This window comes from Rattus norvegicus, chromosome 1 (assembly GCF_021556685.1).
Source record: "Rattus norvegicus strain SHRSP/BbbUtx chromosome 1, alternate assembly SHRSP_T2T, whole genome shotgun sequence".
NCBI lineage: Eukaryota > Metazoa > Chordata > Mammalia > Rodentia > Muridae > Rattus > Rattus norvegicus.
In genome coordinates this window covers 188,408,416-188,423,923 of record NC_141534.1, presented here as the reverse complement: position 1 = coordinate 188,423,923, position 15,508 = coordinate 188,408,416, and the positions used below count along the sequence as shown (strand labels likewise).

The following is a 15,508-nucleotide window of genomic DNA, read 5'->3' as shown; positions in this document are numbered from 1 at the left end:
TGCTTCCTTTACTGAGTGTAGCATCAGATAATAAGCTGCAAAGCCCTGTAAACCAAATATATTCAAAACTCCCCCTGGATAGGTAGGCAGTAACCTGAGTATGTGACAGACAGATTCTCCAGTGGGACCCAGATGAAATGTCTAGCCTGCAGCCACCATCACGGTGCATGAAAAACTCTATAAACAAATACCACCCCTACTGCATGCACAGCTTACGGGGCTAACCCTCTAAACTGAAACAGGAGCTGTCTGTTTCCCGCTTTATATGACACCTGCTAAGTGAGATACGGCTCACACAACTTGATGCGCTCTACGGCATGGCAAAGTGGCCATACACAAGGTGAGCTAAAGGTGAGACAAGCAGCTGTTGGGCATCAGGGCTCTTCCCCCAGATGCTGCACTGGCTCACCCTCATGCCATAGTAGTGTAGGTGGACCCAGGGTTCCTCTGCATGCTTCTTCTGCAAGAACTCATAGGACTGCACGCGACGCTGGCGAGCCTGCTCTGACTCTGGCCTGGAGAACCGTACCTGTGAAGAAGGGAAGGTCACACTCCCTGGTCTGTGGCCCCTAAAGATCTTGCCAAACCATAGACTCCCCCCACCTCCCACTTTGCTTTTGGAATTCAGTCTGGGGTACCAATGCAAACTGGGAGTGGTATTTTCTTGTTTCTGTCTGCCCTGGCTAAGGCTTTCCAGCTGGGCCACAGGGGCACCAAAATATATCTTTTCAGACGAGGGCATTCACCCACGAGGGAACAGGAGGTTTTAATGGCTAGCCAACAAGCTGCAGAGAACAGGACGAACCTCTGATGCCTAGCTCTCTGCCACATCTCTTCAGGAGAGGGTAGTCTACTAGGATATGCAAAGTCTACAGTCATTTCTGCGCCAGTCATGACATTACTGCAGCACTTTCTTTCAATGCTTAAACTACATATAAACAGGAGGGAAGGCTATATTCTAAATCTTCCAAAATCAAACTTACTGACATGGTAACCATTTGTCTATACCCATCAGGAGTCAGGCTGGGCAGGGGTAGGTTACTCTCTCCAGGCAGCAGACTAGGGGGCTCAACAATACTCTACATCTTGACTCCCATGGATGGGCAAGTCCTTTCTGCTCCAACCCTGCAGCTCCTGCTGTCTTTTCCATCCATGCTGCTCCCTCCTGCCCGGGGCCAGAGCTCACCGTGATCTGCTTAACATCTTCTTCTGCCTCGTCCTGAGAAGAATCCCCTGCTGTAAAGCAAGCTGTCAGTACAGCCTCTGTTGGGACTGCAACTTTTGCCCCAACACAACCCTCCCTCAGGAAGGCCAAGCAAGGGGGCCCTGGTCTCAACTGGGGCAGTTTAATCCTCTGGCCATCTGTGGGGACAGTTTTTTGGTTGTCCCAGATGTGGAGTTAGAGGCTACTGGCATTTAGTAGGCAGGGGCCTGGCATGTCAGTAAGAATTCCACCATCTGATCTTTTTCATGTGCTCACATCAGCCCATCCAGACCACAGGCTGTCAGCAGGCTCACCCTCATTGGCCGCCTCCCTCTCTCGGTGCTTGGCATCTGCCTTATCAAGGTAGGAGAAGCTGGGCCGAAGCTGTAGGATGCCATGTAAAGGCGTCAGGTGGAGCTCGCCTGGCAAAGGAAGAAGGATTTGAACATGCCTCTACAACCCAAAGCCAGCATACCCAGCTTGCTCAAAGGAATCAGAGTCCCCAGAAGGCCTACACTCACTGTTAAACCACCAGTCCAACACCAATTCCAATTTAGCCTCTTCAGGAACACCAGGACAGGAGCTATTTCCAACTAGGCGCAGTAAGCACACCCCAGAGCAGGAGCCTGACTCTGCTCAAGGACACTTCCTTGAGACTTCCTCTCTTACTCCCTGCCCAAGTCACTGTCTCCAGTCCTCACGCCTACTGCTCCATTTATCCACAGTGCACCCCTCTGGGTCTCTGCCACACTGCTGATTCCAGACCCTACCAGAGTCCATTCAAGGACAGCATAGCCTCTTAACTATCATGTCTCTGGCTGCAAGAATTATAGCTTCCAGGGTTGGAGAGATGGCTCAAAGGTTAAGCGCACCAACTGCTCTTCCAGAGGTCCTGAGTTCAATTCCCAGCAACCACATGGTGGCTCACAACCATCTGTAATGGGATCCGATGCCCTTTTCTGGTGTGTCTGAAGACAGATATAGTGTACTCATATACATAAAATAAATAAATCAATCAAAAAAAAAAAAAAAAAGCACTTATTGCTCTTGAAGAGGACCCATGTCTGATTCCCAGCACTGACATGGCAGCTCATAAGCACTCCTAACTCCAATTCCAGGGGGTCTGATGCTGTCTTCTGGCCTCCTCAGAGGCATGCACACACACACACACACACACACACACACACACACGCAGACAAAACAGTCATACCTATAAATTAATAACAGAAAAGCAGGTGGTGGTGGTGCACACTTTTAATCCCAGCACTCGGGAGACAGAGGCAGGTGGATCTCTGTGATTTGAGGCCACTCTAGTCTACTGAGTGAATTCCAGGACAGTCAGGACTACATGAAACCCATCTCGAAAAAAATGGGTGTGTGTGTGAGAGGTGTGGGTAGTGGTGCAGCATTGAGCTGTGGTTCAGAACAAGACATAGTAGCTACGAGACAACATGATTCTTGAGACAGAATCTCCCTACATAGCTTTAGAAGTCCTGGACCTTACCATGTAGACCAGACCAGTCTCAAACTCACACAGAGATCCACCTGCCTTTGCCTCCCGAGTGCTGGGACTAAAGGTGAGCACTTGTGATGCAACTTTTGAATGTTTCCTCTATTCTCAGAGCCATGCCATTCACTGCTTTGCCAAGTTCAAGTGCTGAATGAAGTGCATGCCTTGAGCACCCAACAGACCCGTGAGGTACCCTGACACACTAGACAACCCCATCTGAAGCACACAGCTTGATACACATTAATAGTCTCAGAATTGTGGTAACTATGCCACTCTCATTTTGGTACATCTTCAGCACCCCAAAAAGAACCTGTCCATGATCACCCTCCCTCTGCCCTTGTGGGTGTAGTAGGATGGTTAGTTCTATCAACCTGACATCTGGAAAGGAAGTCTCAGTGAGAGAGAGGCTGGACTGTTGGCCCAGGAGCAAGTCTGTGTGGCACTATGGTGATTAGTGAAACAGCACACTCACTGAGTGCGAATGTTACAAGGGGCGGGGGTCCTGGACAGGAGTGGGGAAAGCCAAGAGAGCACTAGCAGGCACACAACCATTCATTGCTCATCTTGACTGTGGCTGGCAAGGAATTACCTCCTGCTGGTCTGACCCCCCATGATGGTCTGCAAACTACAGGGTGAACTTTTTCTTCCCTCAACTGCTTTTGTCAGGTGTTTTACCACAGGAATAGGAAAGAAAATTACACGTGTAATATGCTATCATTTTTGGTTGGTGTTGTTTGTTTTGAGACAAGGTCTCCTCTCTCCATATCCCTGACTGTCCTGAAATTTATTGTGTAGACCAAGATGGTCTAGAACTCAGAGATCCACCTGCATCTGCCTCCCAAGCACTAGGATGAAGGGTGGGATAAGATTGTAAGTGTGGACCACCATGCCTGGTGCTATCATCCATGTGGACGCACCCATCTATTATGAACTCGCTCTCTCACACAGCCAGGTAAGGCTATTATCCTTAAGGATGTCCTGTGGCTATGGCACACTGTTTATGCAGGCATCCTGAGACTGTGATGGGTTTGGGGTTGTTTCCTTTCTTTGGCTCTCATGAATAAAGTCCTATGAACATCTGTGTCCAAGGTTGATAGAGACATATTTCCATTTGTCCTCAGTACCTGCTGCCCATGTATGAATAAGATTGCTTGGTTCTAAGTAGCATGAACTTAAAAGGACAAAATCCTGCCATCTGTCTCCAATACTATGCTATGTTGCATACATGTTCTCAGGAGTAAACTGACGTGAAGCTCCAACTCTACCAAGTGGGAGTGACCAGCAAAGTCCTCTTCACAGTGCTTTGACTCCATAGTTTCTCATTCCCACATTTCCCTGTTCCTTAATAGTTTGGTGTTCTGTAGCCAACAGCACACATAAGACTAGGTGAGGTCTTCCAGCCCAGCCCCCCTGCTCTCTCCCCAGGGTACAGCCAACCCTAGGTACCTTGCCTGTAGAGTGCAGCCGCGTAACGAGCCGTGTTGCTGGTGGTCTGGGAGGAGCAGAAGGTCTGCTTGTCCATCAGCTTTCTGGGAGCAAACGGAGAACTAATGTCAAGGGCTAGGATGCACCAGAGAAGCCGGCCAAACCTATTCCATCCCAACAGAGATCGACCTGCCTCTGCCTCCCAAGTGCTGGGATTAAAGGTGAGCACTCATGATACAACTTTTGAATGTTTCCTCTATTCTCAGAGCCATGTCATTCCAATGTATACTAGCAAGGGCTAAGGGATGAGGGAACCCAGAGCTTTGCAGGTCAAGGGATAAATGATTGGGCAGGGGCTCTAGAAGCCAGTTTCCCTTGCAGTCCAGAAGCACCTGCTGGGAGCCAACTTAGGAGAGAAGGCCAACAACACTCTTGGTTAAAGGCAGAGACCTGACATGACTGGGACCCCAGAGAAAGGGCAGAAGGCAATGCCTCTGAGGCCACTGGAGACTTCTCTTTAACCTTTACCTTCGGTGGGACCCTGGGGGTGGGAACTCACGAGGAATATGTGCTAGTCTCGTCAGTACAGGCACCATCCACATTCAATGCAATCTGCTCCCCTTTGCTGCGGCAGTAGTTGGGATTCAGGGTGTCGATGGCCATCTCAAGCTCAACCTGAAGGTACAAAGTACCATCCAACTCGGAAAGTGCCATGGCACAACTCCCCAGGAGCACTCCCAGCCGGGTCCCTACCCAAGCAAGAGTGACCAGTGTCCTTCCCAATGGGCCCCACAAAAAGTCACCAATGAACTTTCTAACAAATATGTCTCAGTGTTGGTCTGGAGAGATGGCTCAGTGATTAAGAGCACTGACTTCTCTTCCAGAGGTCCTGAGTTCAAATCCCAGCACCCACACGGTGGCTCACGACCATCTGCAATGTGACTCAATGCCCTCTTCTGGTGTCTTTGAAGAGAGCAACAGTGTACTCACATACATAAAAAAAATAAACAAATCTTTAACAAAACAACCAGTCTTTCAGGGGTACACATTCTTGTCTCATATTATTCCATACCCCCAAAAATCAGAAAGAAAATCTGAAACTAAGATATTATCTCCAATATCAGCAAACCTGGGACAGCTGCCTCTCTCCTCCCCCAATGACTAGAAATTGAGAGTCACAACTACTACAAATGAGAAATTTTGAAAATTTATCTCAGCTTCTTCTATACCCTTAACCCATCCTGTATGGATACTGGATCTTTGTCTATTTTGTCTGTTTCAAACACCCATACCTGATAGCCCAGGCTTCCCCAAGCCTGCCTTCCAACCACCCCTGACCTGAGCCTGATTCTGCTGGGGCTACCTTTCCTTTCTAGAAATGCTTTCCTTCCTCTGCTTTCAAGACCTGCACACTGCTGTTTCTCTAATCCATCCACTGCTCCTTCTCTGGTGTTACAGTCTCCAAAGTATCTGTCTTCTTGCTTCCCTCAACCCCCATTTACCCTCAGTACCCCATTTCCATCTTGGAGGATAGCCCCACCTTCTGCTGTTTGGGCTTGATCTTGGCTGAGAGATGTGGAATGTCATCATAGGTCATCGAAGCAGGACGAACAGGATACTAGAGAGAAAAAGGCCCCAATCAGTCTATCCTGCACAAAACAAACTGGAGCAGGGCACTGATGGTTCCAAGGAAGAACTAACAAAGAACCAATCCTATTCAGACTGCTCCCACACCTACACCACCCAACACCAGAGTACCTAGGACCCCAATCTACTTTACCAATGGGATACGGTACCCGATAGCTTACATCTATAGTCTGATTCATAACTGGCCTTCTGAGCCTCCTGCTGCTGGACCACCTTAGGATGTCTTTGTCTTTCAAGGGGCATGGCTGAGCCCCCTGGTACACTGAAGCTCAAAAGCAGGGCTGTGGGAATTGAGAGTAGTAGGTGCCCAAGGACATACTGACACTCTGAAGCCCACCAGGATGAGACATAAGACAGGAGGAGGCCAAGAAGGAAAAAACAGGGCTGGCGAAAGACTGCTAGAGGCTAATGTGGACACTGGATACAGGGATTTATGACCCCATTCTCTCTACTTATCAATCCATCTAGACTTTCCACAGGTATCCTCTTGAGAGGGCTCAGGAAGGTGGGTTCCTCCCCTGTATGGCTACTATTATGTAAATGGCTTGCCTTCAGGCCTCCTCGGAAAGCCTAGTCTTGGCTCTTGAACATACAGCACCTTTCCATAGAGGCCTCACAGAAATACTTTTTCTTTCTCCTCTCCCATGGAAACTGCTGATGAATAAACCCCTAATTGGTCCCCCAAATTCTTAGTCCAAGACATCTCATCCAACAGCCTCTGCAGTACACTTGAGGATGTACAGCAGCTTGGGCTGAAGCTCAACTTTTGGGATGACTTCGGGTCAGCTACATTTAGCATAGGAAGTAAGCAGTCACTTACAAAAACTGCTCAGTAGCCACACCAGGGCTACTCCTTCAGTTTTCAGCTGAAGCAGGGATAAGCTTTGATGAGGGGCAGAGCCTGGGGCACAAGTGCTCTAGGCAGAGCCCTTGGGAGAGCCAACACTGGGTGAGATAAGCCCTCCCACAATAGCTCTCAAAGCCATGGGTGTGCTTGTGCTGAGGCCCAGAGCTCTAAATTCACTCAACTCTGGGCTTAGAAGGCTGGTAATGAGCTGAAGGTCTGGGCTACAGTACTGACTCTGCCACTGACTCCGTGTTCTCCATGAATGTGGACATGGAGTGGGCTCAGGCAGAGCCCAGCACAGTGGACACAAATGGAGCCACTGTCACAGAGGCTCTGCACTCAAAGATGCAGGTAATGCTGGGAAATGGACAGCCACTCTTCTGCACAGCTGCTGCTGCTGCCCCTGCCACTTGCCCTAGGCCTTCTCAGGAGAGCTCAGGATCCTTGATCTCATTCCCTCCTGTGCAACACAGACTCAAAGTGCTGCTGACAGCCGCCTTATATGGAGGATGTAAATGGTACAAACAGTCCATAAGGTCCTCCAGGTACATGCGGTATGACCTAACCATTCTACTCCTAGATGTGCTTTGAGAAGTGAAAACACAGGTTCATGCATAAACACACGCACAGATGTCCAGTGAGCATTACTCAAGACAGCAACCCAAGTGTAGACAACCCAAATGCCCACCACTGACAGAGAACAACTGTACATCATCCGCAATGGATACTCATGTATGCTTGGCTGCAGTATGTGTACCTGGAGGCCAGAGGACAGCCTCGGGTATTCCTCAGGAACCATCCACTTGGCTTTTTGAAACAGGGTCTCTCATTGGTCTGGAGCTCACGAAGTAGGTTAGGCTTGCTGGCCAGTAAGCCCCAGGTATCCCCATGTCTCTGCCGCTCCAGTATAACCACACACTACTACACTCAGCTTTTGAGGTGGGTTCTGGGGACCAAATTCAGGTCTTTGTACACTTGCACAGCACACACTTTACCAACTGAGCCACCTCCCCAGCCCCACAGAGAAAATCTTTAGCCATAAAAATAAAACACTGATCCAGGCCCCAACATAGATGGGCTCTATAGAAAAGAGGCTGGTACTATAGTCTGCATTTCTACGTGAGACCCCAAAGAGGCAAATTCATACAAACACAAGTAATGTGCCTCAGGCTCAAGGTAAGAATGGAGTTAGTGGGGCTGGAGAGATGGCTCAGTGGTTAAGAGCACCCGACTGCTCTTCCAGAGGTCATGAGTTCAATTCCCAGCAACCACATGGTGGCTCACAACCATCTGTAAAGAGATCCGATTCCCTCTTCTGGTGTATCTGAAGACAGCTACAGTGTACTTATATATAATAAATGAATAAATCTTTAAAAAAAAAAGAATGGAGTTAGTGCTGAGGATTGACCAAATACATGGGATTTCTTTCAGAGGGACAAAAATGTATTAAAACAGAGTGTGGTACTGGCTGCACAGCCCCCAAATAGGTTAAAATCTCGAACATGGTTCACTTACTTAAATGTGGAACAGTATAGTGACTCAACTGTATTCCAGTAAGGCTGATGTAAAAGCAGTCACTACCACCAGTGTCACTATGGGACTGAGGTAACTTAGGAAAGCACTGCTGAAACAGGAGGTACTCAACAGATGCCAGCCACAGCAGGGAAGGCCATGGCAGGCTAACAACTTGGTACACGTGGCCACCAGGATACTCTGGAAGCATCCTTGAGCTCTACCCAGGTAGTGGCCTAAGCATTTCTAGGGGGCTGCATTTGACCCTCACTGGATCTCCATGAGATAGGCAGTGTGTCTACTGAAAACTGAGGCACACAGATGAGGTACTTGCTCAGGGGCTGGAAGCTGAGTCTTGATGGAGCTGGAACTGGCTGGTCTGGAACCCCAGCTGCTCAATCTGCATCCCACATGTAGTCCTGCTTGCCCATCTGAGCAGGTGCGCTCTGCTAAGTCTCCTGCCCAGCACCCCCTCCCCCCCAACACTGGCTTTCCCCATTTACCTGCATGAAGTTCCATCCTTACCTGAAAGAGATACAGCTTCTCTGCCAGACTTTTGGCCAAGTACACATCGATCTGGGAACAAGGGAAGAAAACATTTAAACCAGACCAAGACACTGAGATAGGACCTGTGGCTCAAAGAGACCATTTAGGGAAGTGGAAAAAACTTGACTTATACTAAGAACAGAAGTAACCAGGCCAGGCCTAACCCAGGGACATCCAGGATTCCCTCTCAACAGCTACCAGAGAACCAAGATAAGAGCTTGCCTGGCCTCCACCCAAGGTCATGCTAACCTGGAAAGAGTGCACATGCCTGGGGCTTCAAGACTGGGTGCCTCCTAAAGCAAGGCAAGTCCTTCCTGGGAGATGGGTGGGCTCTACCTGTGCTTCTTCTCTGTGCCTCTCCCACCTCGATGCTCTAGTGCCCGCATGCCACCCTATTTTATGAAGGTCTACAGGCCCTGTGAGACCTGGCTCCTCCTTTCTTCACCTCACACTCCTGAGGCCAGGCTCTGCATACAAACTGTGTTCCCTCCTGCCATGGACTTTGCCCACAGGTATCCCTCTCCCTGGAATGTCCTTCACACCGGTTTCTGAAAGCTCACTCATCCACAGGGACTCAGTGAGAAAGGGAGCTCCCTCTGCTCTCTCGAGTTCCCTCTGTGGTTGCTTCATTTCTTCAGTGCAGCTATAGTGTAAGTGCATTTAAATAATTCAAATCTAAAAACTTAGTAAGTTGTATCCAACAAGAGGAACCACTGCTCTCTAGGGATGGCCTCCTGACCCCTGCCCTTCAAACTCAGTGTGGGTTCCAGAGCAAACACAGGGCCTCGGCTGGAAGGATTCTCAGGGACAAGAATGACAACAAACAACTTTGTCTTTCTGTGAGGAGTCTGGACCTGCCTGCCCAGAGTTTGTGTTCTGAGGCTCCTTATGTGTCTAATACATAGGCCAGAGGCTCCTAGAGACAAGGACACAGCCTGGTTGCTATTATGTCACTGTCCCTGGTACACAGTGAATGGAGTAAAGAACTACTCAATGACACCACCAATCTCTTTCTTTTTTTTTTGGTTCTTTTTTTTGGAGCTGGGGACCAAACCCAGGGCCTTGCGCTTCCTAGGTAAGCGCTCTACCACTGAGCTAAATCCCCAGCCCCACCAATCTCTTTCAATCACTAGTACCACCTGTTCAATGCCCAGTTCTGCAGCTGGCTTTGTAGAAAGTGGGACAGACAGACAGCAAGCAAGCTGAAGTCTAGGCATATTAGATGAGCTCTCAAAATCAGGGACTGCTGGATCATGGCAGGGACAAGAGTGGTAAGAGCAAGGTCTAGGGTCCCTAGACCACCAACAAGCCCTAGACTGACCTATGGACATACAGAAGGGACTTGGTCCTATAGCCTGTGGTCCAACAGAAAGTCGACAGTGGCAGTTACCTCCTGTATGACTGGGTCATCTTCTTCATTGGCCATACTAGGGAGAGCCCGCCACACAGTCCTCAACTCAATCTGCAAAGACAGCAAGAGACCTGGGCAATCAGTAAGCCGTTCAATCAGCCTTTCTTTCTTTCTTTTTTGGTTCTTTTTTTTTCGGAGCTGGGGACCGAACCCAGGGCCTTGCGCTTCCTAGGTAAGCGCTCTACCACTGAGCTAAATCCCCAGCCCCTCAATCAGCCTTTCTGATGCACCTTTCTTCATTGGTGCTGTGCAGAGAAGGGAAGCCCAAGACCAAAACATGATCTCCTTTCTGTGTTTGTGGTGGAGGCAATAGTGAGGAGGAACAAGCCCACAAAGGGTGCAGGCAGGGAGACCCAAGCCAATACAGGTCAACTGTACCTCTAGGGAAAAATTAATAACCAGTTTTACAGGTTTCTTGCCCACTCAAAAACACTCCCAGCTGGGCCTGGGGAAACTGGCAGTCCATGGCTTTAGTTGAAACACTGGAGTCTTGAGGGTCCTGTGCTAATATGACAGTCAGCTGTCACATGGCCCACAGACTTCCCATCGTTTTAGACTGTCAGGCTGTAACCCCAGTGAGCCAATTTTCTGTACTTTGGGGTCAAAATGACCTCTTTTAATATTTTCTCTTGGGCTCATGAGGCAGTAAGGCTCTGAGTGGTGTGACTGTCTCCATCTTACAAAACAGACTGAATTCAGGGACAGGTATCAGGAGCTCACTCAACGTCACACCACGCCAAGACTGCAAGTCCAGGCCTTGGACTTGGGTGACAGTTATAAATGGGGAAGTGAAGTGAAGTGAAGAGTGGAACCCTCCAGTTAAGGAGGGACATGTAGGTGGGCTTAAAGGATAGCAACCTGACGATGCCTGCAGGCTTCCAGCTCTCCTGCGCCCTAGGGCACAGGTGCTACTGGCTAAGAAAAGAACTGAGCATCCAAAGACTTCAGCTGTTGCCCCCCCTCTGTGCCTGGGTAAGACCACCCCAGTCCTATCCACGTCACATCTGAATGATTTAGGACTTAAAAGGGTACTAGTCGGGGTTGGGGATTTAGCTCAGTGGTAGAGCGCTTGCCTAGGAAGCACAAGGCCCTGGGTTAGGTCCCCAGCTCCGAAAAAAAGAACCAAAAAAAAAAAAAAAAAAAGGGTACTAGTCGTACCAGTGAATGGCTGTGATCCCAGCACTTGGCAGGTAGAGACAGAAGAATCATTAGTTCAAGGTCAGTCTTAGTTACATGGGGAATTGATACAAGTCTGGGCTATAACATACCTTGTCTCAAAAAAACCCCAAAAACTTAGCTGGGCATGGTGGTACCTCTAATCCTAGCACTTAGGAAGCAGAAGCAGGAGGATCTCCATGAGTTCAAGGCCAGCCTGGTCTACAGTCTGGGACCCACAGTGAAACTGTTTCAAAAACAAATAATAAATTTAAACAAACAAATCACAAAGACTTAAAAGTACAGGGTTCAATTCCAGCTAAGGCCCCATGTAAACTCACTAGCTGCAGCACTTGAACTGCTCAGGCAGAAACATCTGCCCCATCCTTGGATCTCCCCTCCTCTCACTTCACACCAGCTCATCCTGTGACGTCTGCCTTCAAAGGAGGCCAGAAGCTGGCCACACCTCAATCTAGCCAGCTCAGCTTCCTGGCTGATTTCCTGGCTCCTTTCTGCCCCACAATCACTGCTCAACCCTCAGGTAGCAGCACTGAGTGATGCCTCCCAGGGTCCCCCATCTTCTTCAGAGAGAATCTTGACCCTTCCAGTGAACCTCAACAAACCCCAACCCCTTGGCTTAGGCCCCACCCACCACCTCTGACTTCCTGCCTCTTCCCAATCCATCTAAGGGCCATACTAACTGTTCTACCCCAGCTTCAGGTTCCCTCCTGTGCCATTTTCAGGGTTTTATTCAAATGTCTCCTTTCTCTGGCCCCCTAAGCACATCACCACCATGGGATAATTTCCCCTGTATCTGTTCTTCCTACCATTAAGCTGTAAGCAACAAACTAAGTCAGTCTACTTTTGCCTTGCTGTATACCTGGTCCCTAGAACTCAGCAGGTACAGCACAGCTCTACCCGGTACCTGAAAAATGTGAACCTAAAGGCTGCCTGGGCTCCAGAGGGATTCTGAGCAAAGGATGATCTGGGACAGGGAAAGAGACAGGCTGGTGGGAAATGGGCCATCACAGCAGATCAAGATGTGGCGGGCAGGTCTCAACCATCTGAGCATAGTCCTATGTGGTTGCCACCGTGCATCTGCACTGGCTACCAAGTGTCACAGATATGTGTCAAGCACGTACCTTACTCTGCAGGCAGCTGCACTTAGTGGCCAATTGAGACAGGATTTCAGGGGGAATTAAGGAAACACAGCACATACAAAAAGAGACTATGGGTGGTTACGAGAGTCTTAAGTCTCAATTATTCTTTCAGGGCTGAAGTTCTGCCCAGCCCTGCCATCGGGCAGAATCAGGTCCCTCTTAGCATCTCCTCCCTCTGAACACTGCACCTGCTTGGGTTACCTGCAGAGGCCATCAGCTCCCTTTAGCCTCCCAGTATCCAATTCAGTGGCTTTTAAAGGTGGAGCCTAAGACCAACAATAATATTTTCCCACCAGTGATGCAGAAATGCCTCAGCTGAAGCAGTACCTTGTGTAGCATGGCTGTTACATCCACACAGTGTGGCTTTCCATCCTTGCCCTTGCAAAATAACAGTGCTGGAGCAAGACCCCTACCCAATTTTACAACACTCACTAATAAATCTTGACCTGAAATCTTTATAGCCAACAATTTGAGCTTCCAGAGCAAGCTGTGGTGATCTATGCTTGTAATACCAGCACTTGGGAGGCGGAGGGGGGGGGAAGATAACAAGTCTGAGGCCATCCTGGGTGAGTATATATCAAAGCCTCATGGGGGGGGGGCCACGGGGACGACAGACGGGGGACCTACAGACACAAAACAAACAAAAAGGCTTCCCTAGCTCCACTCCTCTATCTCCAATTCTCAAGAGAATGCCAGTCTTTGTGACTGGCAGTAGCCTCGCTACTATGGTATCGCTACCATGGTATCGCTACCTTGCTCCCAACCCTTCAACTGTCCCATAAAACAAATCCTTCCAGGAGCCCCTAAGCTCTTACATGATCCTGTCCCTGTCTTCACATAAGCATCTCCCCATGGCCTGGTGATCAATTACCGACTTCTAACAGGCCAAGTCCCAAGCATCCTTGAGGACCTCTGCACAACCCCAGGTCATTTTCAGGATGCAGTGGTAACAACTGCCACTCCCTCCAGGATTAGAGACGTTCCCTGACAGACCAACTGGAACAGCCGCTTCCAGCCCCTTCCATTACAAGCATAGTTCCTTACTCCTGACTGGTCCTAACCTGGAACTTCCTGATCTGCTTGCTGGTCAGGTGTTGGCTGTCCTCTGCGCTAGACTTTAAACTCCACGAAGGCTTCTCTACACTTTATATTCCTGGACCATTAAGTGGAGATAATAATTATACTTTGTTGTTATGGGACCATTACTTTTAAAATTAAAAAAAAAATCACAGTTCTTTCTCGCAAATGTTAATGATAACAGGTACCAATATAGTACCAAATATTTAATCTTCTCATTAGCTGTGCAAATCAAAATTTATAGTGCCCAGCTTAGAATTGATTTACCCAAGGTCACAGCCCCAAGAAAACGGGTAATCAAGAAATCCAAATCTAGCTGATGTCAAAGAGCCTTGATTTTATTCTTAACCAATATGCTGCACACATCTTTGGTAAAAGGCCGTATGGTATAGTGGTTAAGAGGTTGGACTCCCGTGCGAAACTTTACAGGTTCAAATCCCACCTCTACAACATAGCAGCTGATTAATGTCATGGATTGCGTAACCCCGGATCTTTCCTATTTTCATCCTAAACCAGCAATAAACCACACACCGGCTTCAAAGGGATAAGTAGAACCTATAAGAAGGGCTGTTGCTACGTGGCAACATGTTTTCTTCCAATGTAAGACCGAGCAAGATAGCCACAAATGAAAGAAGCAGCACAGGAATCATATTATCCCCATTTTACAGATAAATGTAAGATCTTATCGTTTCGCTCCCAAACCCAGTAACTCTAAGAACAGGATTCCAGGATAACCTGCAATGTGCACCACTATCACCAGTTACTGGAGGGTCCCCGGGTCCGCGCAGTCGCCACTCTGTTTAAACACAGATCAATGAATGAGGCGTCCCGGGCCCACCCAGTTCAGCTAAGGCAACGACCCCCGCCCATGCAGGCAGCCCCGCGGTCCAATGGCTTTCTCCATGTCGCCGGTGCTCAGGCGCCCTTCCCACTCCTCCAAAAGCCGCCACGCCACCGGGCACTAGTGCCCTCGCAGGTGCGGTTCGTGAGCCAGGCCCGGGCGAGGCAGCGCGGCCGAGGCCTGAGTCAGCGCGGGCCGCACCGCCGTCACCTCCCCACCGTCCAGCCGTGCGGAGCGACCCAGGCCCAGGGCGGCCTGGAAAGTTGGGTGGCCGCCCTGCGCCCTGCCCCGGGAGGCCGCGGCCCCTCGGCACGCAGCGGCGCGGGCCTCTCTGGCCTAGTCAGCAGCGCGGCCAGGAGCCCAGAGCGAGTGCGACGGCTGGGGCCAGAATCCCGAGGCTGCTGAGTCGGGTCTCACCTCTCCGCCGGGGCCGCACGCGGGCGGCGGAACGGCCCAGGGACCCGTGGGCTGCAGAGACGGCGGCGGCCGGGTCTTCTATCAGGGAGCGGCCATGTTGCTGCTGGAGAAACTCCGGCGGACACGTGGGGGGAGCGGGGCCGGCCCTCGCGCTTCCTCTTACCCACAATGCCCCGCCCCGGCGAGCGCGGGACCGCCCCTTCGCGAGCCACTCGTGGTGCAGAGAGCACACATCGACGGCAGGGGTCGCCGCTGTGGCTGCAGAAGAAACTCAGAGCGCAGGAGGCAGAGACAAAACAAAAAAACTACCTTGGCAGCGGTGGGATTCGAACCCACGCCCCCGAAGAGACTGGAGCCTTAATCCAGCGCCTTAGACCGCTCGGCCACGCTACCCAGCTGTTAAAGCTGTTTCCTAAGAAGCTACTTACTGGATTGACACGTATATTTTCCTTAAATTCTTGAAGTTGTGTTTGTTTTATCTCCTGCTGATAGAAATTGTCATAAACAATATTATTATAATGCCACTTATTAAAATAAAAGTATCTAGATGCAAGCTTGTTCCAAATAAGTTTTAAAGAAAAAAAAGTTTAATTGCGTTCTGAGGCAGATGGTTAAGGTGTCAAGTTAAGCCACTCTGTCACTCACATAGCCCTAATTAGACGTCTGGTTCTGGAAGTAACTTTCACCGAACTCTGAAAGCTGAACTGTGACCCCAGGTCTGCACATTTCTATCTGAAAAATTACGTGTTTAAAATT

General features: G+C 49.6%; 1 protein-coding gene and 1 non-coding gene across 5 annotated transcripts in view; both read right to left on the bottom strand.

The window, feature by feature from the left end:
• Polr3e (RNA polymerase III subunit E) overlaps positions 1-14,879 on the bottom strand; it is a 28,531-nt gene extending 13,652 nt beyond the window's left edge. For 2 of the 4 annotated variants that reach the window (XR_015630519.1, XM_087571552.1), the window contains exons 1-9: positions 14,753-14,877; positions 10,082-10,153; positions 8,671-8,721; positions 5,680-5,757; positions 4,699-4,814; positions 4,161-4,243; positions 1,519-1,626; positions 1,187-1,233; positions 410-529 (exon numbers count right to left, since the gene is read on the bottom strand). Coding sequence is in view for 2 of the 4 variants with exons in the window: in XM_087571552.1 (XP_087427678.1) it covers positions 410-529; positions 1,187-1,233; positions 1,519-1,626; positions 4,161-4,243; positions 4,699-4,814; positions 5,680-5,757; positions 8,671-8,721; positions 10,082-10,117 (639 nt within the window). In the remaining 2 variants the exon portion in view is untranslated. 4 annotated transcript variants of the gene reach the window in all.
• A 184-nt stretch (positions 14,880-15,063) lies between these two features.
• On the bottom strand, positions 15,064-15,145 carry Trnal-aag1 (transfer RNA leucine (anticodon AAG) 1). Its single transcript has one exon. It is a non-coding gene; the product is annotated as a tRNA-Leu (tRNA).
• Positions 15,146-15,508: the final 363 nt, after the last annotated feature.